The 9,707-nt window shown below is 34.9% G+C and overlaps 1 protein-coding gene across 3 annotated transcripts; it reads left to right on the top strand.

Moving 5' to 3' along the window:
* The first annotated feature begins 292 nt into the window (after nt 1-292).
* On the top strand, nt 293-7,629 carry LOC112020758 (uncharacterized). Of its 3 annotated transcripts, none has more exons than XM_065780283.1 (12): nt 293-948; nt 1,365-1,436; nt 1,664-1,984; nt 2,073-2,372; nt 2,486-2,794; nt 2,887-2,955; nt 3,535-4,029; nt 4,118-4,186; nt 4,653-4,817; nt 5,641-5,857; nt 5,997-6,341; nt 7,022-7,629. In XM_065780283.1, the coding sequence occupies exons 1-12, from the start codon at nt 424-426 to the stop codon at nt 7,132-7,134; spliced, it is 3,000 nt and encodes a 999-aa protein (XP_065636355.1). In that variant the 5' UTR covers nt 293-423; the 3' UTR covers nt 7,135-7,629. The 3 variants fall into 3 exon arrangements, with proteins under 3 accessions (XP_065636355.1, XP_065636353.1, XP_065636354.1); XM_065780281.1 differs by having other exon boundaries at nt 2,073-2,381; XM_065780282.1 differs by having other exon boundaries at nt 294-948; nt 1,368-1,436; nt 2,073-2,381.
* Nucleotides 7,630-9,707: the final 2,078 nt, after the last annotated feature.

The raw sequence follows: 9,707 nt of genomic DNA, 5'->3' as shown, positions 1-9,707 counted from the left end.
ATACCATATCATAGTTGTGAAAAAAAAATTGTATAATAATTTATAGTTCTAGATTTTTTTTTTCCATATAATAAAGGTTATCTTATTATATATCTATGTGAAAATGAAGTTAATATATTTTTTTTCTTAAAGTAAAATTTGAAAAATCATATCTAATGGAATTGTATTAATTACCCATTACGTTGCTTAAAAAAAATAAAAAGACCTGTATAGCTGTGTTGGATGGAGTTTATTCCACGTCAAATTACACCATCTTCGAAGTTTATTATAACCCACCCACGTGCGCACCGTTTCGTGCCAAGCCAAAACCCTCCATTACCAAAACACACAGAAAACAAAAGAAAGAGAGAGTTTTGTTCAGATTCAGAGGAGTCCTCTCCTCTCTTCTCTTCTCTTCTTCTCAGCTAGGTTTTTTAATATTCCATGGCGGAGGACGTCGTGGACGAAGACGAGAGCTTCGGTGATTTCCACTTCGCTTCGTTTCCCACCAATCACCATCCCACACCAACCCAAATCAACGGTCGAATTTCCGATTCGTCCGGCGGTTCCAACAACCGGGTCGGGTCGGATAATTCTGGGTGGGTCAAGCCGCGCGGGGCGATACCGTTGTCGATATTTGGGGAAGAGGAGGAGGAGGAGGGATCTGGTGTGGACGAGTCTAGAGTTGGTGACGGAGCTACCGTTTTTTCTCTGGAGAAGAAGAAGAAGCCGGATTTGGAAGTTCATGATTTGATTGCCGATTTGTATAATCGGGATCGGGAAACCGAGAACCGAAATGGGTCGGCTGTGAATTCTAATGGGTCGGGCTTGAATGTTAATGGGTCGGATTCGAATGGTAATAATGGTTTTATTGATGTTGATGATGACGATGATGATGATGATGATGGGTGGGAATTCAAAGCTGCAGAATTGGAATCTGGGATCGGAAATGGGGATTCTAAGTTAAAGGTATACACCTTTTTGGTCCCCCAACAAAAAGTTAATTTGTTTTTTTATAAAAAGAAATGACCAATACAAATAAGATTTTGCAATTAATTTGAAGTTGGTTTTTTGGTTGCTAGGTGATTAAAAATTTAAAATTTGGCACTCTATGGTTTTGGTTTTTAATTTTGATGGGAAACAATTGAGTAGAGATTGATTTTTGATAGGATAGAATGATGGAAATGAATACATGTCTATTGAGATCCGTAGCTGATCCCATAGTTTTGGTACTAAGGCTTTGTTGATGTTGTACAATTGAGTAAAGCTTTTAGTTTTCTTAGCTCCTAAAGGGTTAACAATTCTTGAGTTGACAGATAGATATTATTGGCAACAATTAAAAGGAGTATTAGGAAAGCTTATGGTTTTGATTTTTTATTCTATATCAGGAAGAAGGAGTCTTTGAATCACCAGGATTGAAAATGGAAGCAATAACGCGGAGAGACGAAGAAATCCAGGCGGGTATTGTTTAATTTTTTTGCAATTGTTTGTTGAATTAGTTTGTGTCACACAATTGAATTACCCTTTGGAATTTAGAAGCAATTAGCTACCTTTAAATTGGCAATGAACTTGAAATAGGATGTTATATGTGTAGTTGATCATGCTGTTAATATAGATGCATATGTGCTTGAATGTCGATTCTGATTGGTATATATATATATAACTTATATTTTCTTGTATAAAGGTTGATGGGAAAGGGCGGGAAAACACTGAGGGAGCCCAACATATATTTGAGTTTGCCAATGGTGTGCATGGTCCTAGTGATTTCTTTACTGCATCAAATGGATTTTCCCACAGAAGTAGTGAGTGGAGCTTTGGGTTTGATTTTAACATGGCTTCAATGACTAAACAAGATGCTTTTACCTTGGGTTCATTCTCTAAAAGTAAGGACAATGATATTGCAAATGTGGTGACCTCTTCCACAACTAATAAAAAAGTTGATTCTGTTGAAAAGTTTTGGGATTTCAACGGTGTGTTTCCAAAAATTGGATCACAGCATAAGTTGGTGAGTCAGTTTGATATGGTTTTTAATTTTACTGATAATGTACGGATTAGAGGGAATGTTCATTGTCAAACTTTAATTTTGGCTGTAGGAAGAGCCAAAGATTGCTGTTACATCTCCTGCCGGTTTAGACGCACTATCATTTGACAATAATGGCTTTGGTGGTCCTATTGATTTATTTGCCGTATCAGATGGCCTCTCTCAAAAATCTGGGAAATGGGACTCTGGATTTAATTTTGGTCCTAGTTCTGTGAATGGTATCGTCTTGGATTCGTACTCTAAAAGCAAGCAGAATGATTTGCTATCCTCTCCTGGTGAGAATGATGGTGCCAGTGGGAATTTTTGGGAATTTAAGGATGCATTTTCAGAATCAGGATCACAACTTAAACCAGTGAGTCAGGTGATTTGAATTCTTTATTCCTTATTTATCAAAAAAAAATTCTTTATTCTTTATATGATGTTGAAAATCTCGAAGAATGTGCTCAAACTTCATTTTGGTTGTAGGAAGAGCCAAAGGTTGCAGATAATTTTCCTACTTCTGCTGATGTAGCAGTCGTTTATGATGTCAATGGTGCAAGCAATCCTAAGGATTCGCTTGTTGCATCAGATGGGGTTTCTCACAAATCTGGGGAATGGGAGGTTGAATTTAATTTCAATCCAACTTCTGTTACTCAAGATGATATTATCTTTGGGCCTTACTCTACCAGCAAACAGAATGACTTGAAATCCTCTCCAGTTGATGAGAATGATGAATTTGATGAGAACTTTGGGGAATTCAAGGATGCATCTTCAGAAACCGGATCAAAGCATGAGGTGTTGTATCATTTTGATTTGATTTCCTTTTATTCATTCTTTATGCTAAAATATGTGTAACATGGGTACTAAAACTTTACTTTTGGATGTAGGAAGGGTCCAAGGTTGCTGATCATACTCCTTCTGTTGTAGAAGCACCAGCTTTTAGTGATGAAATCCAGGTAGTAATTTAGATTGTAGGCTTTTTGTATTGATTCAAATATAGATGTTGGGTTTCCTGAAATTCAATATCATTCAACTATAGTTGCTAAACAGAACATATTGAAATTCAGGAAAACCAATATCTCTCTGTACAAATCTCTTGCCACAATGAAGTTTCTCTTTCAGCTAATATATATTAGAACCATTCTTCACATTCTTCTTCTTCTTTTCATTCGTTTTTTTTTTTTTTTTTTTTTTTTTTTTTGGGGTGTGGGGGGTGGGCGGAGGGGAGTGTTAAAATAATATATATATATATATATATGCTTCTTGTTGATCTTTAATGATGTTGTTCAACAAATGTAGTCCTAACTATAAATGTCACTGTAACATGATCAAGGTGATGTTTGATTTTAAGCATATATATGGTGCCTTGATGTTGATCTGTTTTCACTTAGCCTTATTGCTTGCAGAATTATATTGGTCTGTCTTTTGAAATTTTGTATGCCAATGGCAAATGAAGTTTGCCAGTGGTTTATGCTTTCCTTAGCAAACTTTTTTCCATATAGTTCTGTGACCATTTTCCTATTTTTTTTTTCCAGAGGAATGAGGTAAGATCTGAGAATCACAGGGAACCCTTGCCCATGTCCATTTTCAGTGATGGAAAACTGGAATCTGATGATTCCTCAATCCTTCAAGATATTTCGAGTTTTACACCAACCTCCAACCCAAAAAGTAACATCCAAAGTCCTGGTTCTAATATATCTATCAACGATCTCTTATCAACTTTATACGGTCAAGCTGAGCATAATGCTTCTGTTAATAATATGCCAAAAGAAAGTGACCATGAGACTCATTCCACCTCAACAGTGTTTGAATCTGATTTAGGCAACAGTGATGATTTTGACGATGATTCCTGGGACTTTAAAGATGCCATTTCAGGAACCAGAGCTGAGGATCAAACTTCTGATATTGATCTTGTAGATTCACAGAAAAAACTTTCTTCCACATTAGAGCTAAATGATTGCGTTGATTTCTTTTGTAAATTAAAGGGTGAATTGTGCTCAATTGCACTGTGTCATCTTGACAATCTGAAGGTTGGTAATTTGTTAAGATCATTTTTTTGTTGTTGAAATTGTTTACCTTTGTTAACCCTTTTAAACTTGTGAAAATGCAATTTGTTAGAAAGCTCAAAGCACTACTGCTCTATCTGGGGAAGAGGCAAAAGCAAAAGCTCTTGATGAGGAAATCCAGGTTGGTGACTTTACTTTTTCATGTGTATTTCCTGGCTTATTATTGCTTTTACTATTTCTGTTTGACTTCGTGTTTTGAGTTGACTGAAAAGCTTAAGAAACTTGTATAGAAGCATATTAACTTGTCTGTTTATCTTAAATGGTAATAAATTTATTCAATGAGATCATGGCTTCTAGAGATTGGATCCTCTCTCTTTAATCAATTTATATAAGCATCTTAGGAGTGGATATTGTATTGTTCTCTCTCTCTCTCTCTCTCTCTCTCTCTCTCTCTCTCATCAATAACACACCTGTTAAATATTATTTTTGCCTCATTTTGAATTGGTTTGCTAATGCTCATTTTAAACCACGTTTAGATTTTTCTTTTGATTAGTTTGTTTTAGAATTATTATTATATCTTCTTTGATGAGCAACATTTTTTAATGGGTCTTTCACTTTGTTATCTTTCTTGTTTCTTTCTTTTGTAGAAATTCTATAATGAACTACAAGAAGATAATCCGATATCTGAAGAAGACCTGTCTGAGCATCTATCCCAAAGAAATATACACTTCAATGAACTTCTTGAGGTTTTGCAGGAACCAAAGTTCCAGGTGCTTGAGTCTGAATATGAGTTATCAAGAAGATTGTCATTGGTATGCATCTTTCACATTGATTTGTGATGATGAACTAGAAAGCATCTTATATTTTAGCTAAATGCTTCTCTGTTTGAGAGTTACTCGTCATAATATTCTGATCAGAACATGCATTAATATATGTACAATGAGTTAACTCAAATAACTTTAGATACTTACCTTTTTTTTGTATTATGGTCAATATATTTGATTTTTCAATTCTAATACTGAAACTGTGCTTTAACTGCTTGCAGTAATTTGAGCAAATTTGAACTATTATAAGCTGTTTGGCTTATGTTTTTTGTTCAAGTATGACTTAGTAGTATGTGCGATGAAATTAAATGCAATTGTTGAGAACTGGTTTTTGCTGGTTCTAAGAAATATTGTTTCCTTGTTTGCTGCCATTCTGCTCCCCCCCCCCCCCACCCTCCCTTTTTATTTTATATTTTATATTTTTTGGGTTAGAAATTATGCCAGCATTAGGTTTCCTCCTTGTTTTTTCATTGTTTAAGTAGTTCTTTCTTATGTTTTTTTCTGGGGTTCAATTCCATAGGACCTTAAAGAAACAGTGATGAACTCTAATTTTTAGATTCTATGCATCTCATCAAGCAGTTCTGAATTTGGTGCAATGGGATATGTGGAGTCCCAACAATGCTTACAACCAACGTCCCACAACCACCACCCCCCCCCCCAAAAAAAAAAAATGATGTCTTTCAAGACACTTACACAATTTGTATGAAGTAATAACAGTTCTTCACTTTTCTAAAAAAATTGTATCGGTCATAATATTCTGCTTTTTAGACTTTGGCCTTTTACCTCACCGTGTATATATTTTTTTTAACAGGCAGAAAAGGATATCAGATCAGCTATTGATCTCCTAAAAGAAGTGGCATCAGCAGTAACAATTCTAAAATTGGGATCAGCGGAGGAGCAACAGTATTATGTTTCAACCTGGTCTAAAATGCTCTCTGTCTGTGCTCAAGAGCTGAAACATGGAGCCTTAATTTGGAAGGAGTCATTACAACAGAATATTCAAAGTCAAATATTATCTGAACCTCAAGGTATATGCACCTTAATGATCATGGCAGATCCCTTTTTCATAGTCTTACACTTATTTTCTTTTTCCAAAAAACAAATTGTAGATTGTTTTGAGCTTAATTTTTATACTAATTGTTTATTTTTTGAGGGGTGAAAATACAGGGAAGAGGTATGTCCTTGCCCTTGGAGAAATTTACAGAGTAGTTGAAGTTCTTCGAGCCTCAACCAAGATTCACAAGCCTTGGCTATTACTAACTTCTACGGATAACGCTGGCTTGGTTGGTCTTCTAGGTGAATGTTACAGTATATGGTCAAGTTCAGGAATTGAAGATGCTCTCAAGAGTATTTCTGATTGTATTGATTTCGAGTATGATGGAACTATAAAGGCATTGCTGGAATCTATCAAGTATATTCATGATATTGACGCACTTGCACTTCAAAATCATGTTTTCTCTGGACAACAACCTATATGTCACTTGTCAGCCTTGAGTGCCAGCACTGTACCAGGTATATTGATTTCATAGCTCTCAGGGGTCAATTAAGCTATTCCAAACCATGAAAATAACCATTTTCCTCTACATGGATTTTGGATTTATTGCCACCCGCTGGTTTGTATGGCATTCTCGGGTGACCATGATTACTATGAACTAAATACCAAAATTAAGAAATTCTTTAAGATAATTTTATATATAAAATGGATTGAGGAAAAATTATATTTAAAACGGAATAAACAATTGGAGTTGTGATGCAAATTTCTTACTTTGGTCATCAATCTAAGAACATTACTTGACTGAAGCTGAATCAGCTACTTTCAAAGTAACAGAGAAAATCAAAGCCTAGAGTGGGAGAGTCTTTTGCCATTTTCATCAAATTTTAATATATTGCAAGCATCTGTAGTTTGCCATTTTTATCAAATTGTAATATTTTGCAAGCATCTATGGCTTATGTAATGAAGTTAAATTTTTAGTCCAAAAAGATAGTGTGATATGCGAGGATGACTATGTTTGACTTGGCTGTCTGGTGCTTATAAATTGATATAAACAAATTATAACACCTTACTATCTTATTTTAAATTATGATTATCTTTGACCCCATCACAATCTCTTAGTTCATTTTTATCTTTTGTTTTTGGTGGGTGGTGGAAAGAGCCTGAATTTTCTAACCTTCTCTACATTTGCCTGAATCAGGCTTGAGACTGGTGGCTTGGAATGGGGAGCACTACTTTCTCACACTTGCGAACCTGTGGGCAAATCTAATAAGTTGTGATCCTCCTAAGTTGCCTCAAATTCATGGTAACTGATGAGAAGGAACTGTTCAAAAAGAAGTTTGTGAAGGCTTTAGGAGCTCTTCGGCTGTGATCAAAATCCGAGTCAATTGTCTCCTCTGGAATGAGGCTTTCGGGGAACTAATTGCAGGTGCTTGACCATAAGAATCACGCAAGGGAAAGAGAAACAACAATTTGAATTTCAAGATCTTGATAAACAGATGCGTGCTCGGTTTTGATCAGGCCAAGTATACAATTCAATCTTTCTTTCTTTTTCTTCTTTTTCTTTACGGATCATCATTCTTTTTGGTAGAAAGCATGGCTTAGCAATTGGATGTAGAAGTGTTGTATTATTGTGTTGTTTAGTCTATGTATGTTCAGAAAGTGGGTGATAAATATGACACCCATATACCTAGAAATAGAGCTGGGAAAGAGTATTATGAGTTGAGAGGGAATAATGATAATGAGAATGTTCTTGTTTGTGAAATAAAAATAACTACATTGTGCAACATATGTAGAATTTCAGGTCAAGACCAGTGTTTTATGTTGGTGGTGGCGGCGGAATACAATGTGAATTGTGAAATGAGTAATATTGTTTTCTCTTTTTTTTTTTTTTTTTAAAAAAGCTTTTCTTTTGAGATATGGTATATCATTATTATCTGATAACAAATTCTGTAACTATCACTCGTCTGATAATAAACATTTATAGGACATCACTAGCTGTAAAGGCCTTTTCAGGTTGTTTCAGGTTTTTTTTTTTTATAACTGATACGTACTATTAATTCGGTACCTAAAGAAGGTATTGGAGAGAACCCTAAGCCCTACCTCAATTTTTTCTTTTTCTTTTTCTTTTTCTTATTTGGTTAAGTGGGAGGCTAGTGGATGAAGAATTAATAGGTGTAAATCTCAAGCTCAACTTAAAAGAAATGTTTTTAACTTGTAAAAGGTAGCTTTATTAGGCACTTATAAAGCATCCAACTCTCTCCTCTCAGTAACGTCGGACGAAACACACGGCACTAAAAAAATGTCAACATCCCACTCAGTCTCACTACCTCAATGTTATTAGCTAACCAAAAAAAAAAAAAATTCTTTTTTAAAACAATAAAAACTCATAGTTTACCTAACTATAAGAATCGCTGCAAGCGATTTCAAATTAGTAACATATATATATATATATATATATTTCATATAATACTATTTGGGCTAAAATCACTTACCTATGGGATATGGGCCATAGCCTTAACAACTAATTTGTAGATGGGGCTATAGCCTATAGACTATAATTTAGCTATGGAGAAATCTTGATCGCACAATAACAGAAAAATAACAAACAATAAATAATAATAAAAACAAGAATGTGTATAATGTATGATCTCCCTCGGGATGACCGAGGATGATGGATTACAAAGAACTCAAGTCTCACTTTACACTTCTTTAATTAGGAATTTACACTTTTCTCTCTCAAGCTCTCTTGTTTTATATGTTTTTTTTCGGATACCCTTTGCATGAGAAATTAGTTTTTAATCTATACTGAGGGCGGATCCATCTTTATCGCCCATCTGTTGGGCAGATATGAGGTGTGTGAGGATAATTGTCTCATCTTCTACTTCCCATTCTTTTAAGGCTAAATGAGTGAGTAACAATATACTGGAGCACTGTTCAAGCGTGTCATTTAGTCAAAATACGGCATGGTTGGTGGGTGGGGTGCATTTAATGTGGAGAATATGGTTGCTTCCTCTAAAAGTTTCCTTCTTCCTTATCTGGGGTCCTATTATTACTTTGTTTGAGCGGTTATCCATGATACCTTTTAGGCTTATTGGGTGCTAAATATGTTTTTGAGGTCGGGTCATTCCTCAAACCCTTTCCAAGGAATGGGTGATCCTCGAACATTTCTTCTCGAAATCTGTCATGGTAACCCCCACTAGTTCATTTGTCTCTTATCCTTGGACATGATCAAGATGTGTTTTGCCAGGGCCAATTCCCTTTCATTCAAGCTCATTTGGTCTGGTCTAGGCCTCCCCCTTTATCATTAGCTCGTGGGGACTATTTGGGCTTTAGACCTATTTATTTGGATCTTCCCTCTCACAAATACTATTCTTTAGTCTGAACTACCATAAAAGAAATTTGTTATTAAAAATCAAATTTTAAATACACAATATGTTGTTAAAATTACCAAAAAAAAAAAAAATGTAAAACTCATACTTACTATATTTTTTTTTTTTTGATAGGCATACTTACTGTTATTGGCACAACAATGATAATAACAACACCTTAGTAAAAAAAAACAAAAATTGAAATCAACCATAGAATTCTCAAGAGACCAATTACTTAGTTCCATCTATTCTTCTTCACCATTCTATCATAATTGAAATTGTACCATATATTACAATTGCAAGAAAATCATACTATTTGTCGTCAAAAGCCTTGTAACATAAGAGCATCCGTATCAGATGTGCCAAATGTGCCAAATGCCAAATATTTGGCACATTTGGCACACCAAACACTAAAAACACTCATTTATCAGATGTGTTAAATGTTCTAAATTTTTGCAATATGCTACAGTGCCATCATAAATTTGGCACTGTACGGACAAATGTGGCATAATATAT

The sequence above is a fragment of the Quercus suber genome, unplaced genomic scaffold, assembly GCF_002906115.3.
Source record: "Quercus suber isolate HL8 unplaced genomic scaffold, Cork oak 2.0 scaffold_231, whole genome shotgun sequence".
Taxonomy (NCBI): domain Eukaryota; kingdom Viridiplantae; phylum Streptophyta; class Magnoliopsida; order Fagales; family Fagaceae; genus Quercus; species Quercus suber.
This window is presented reverse-complemented; position numbering and strand designations above follow the sequence as displayed.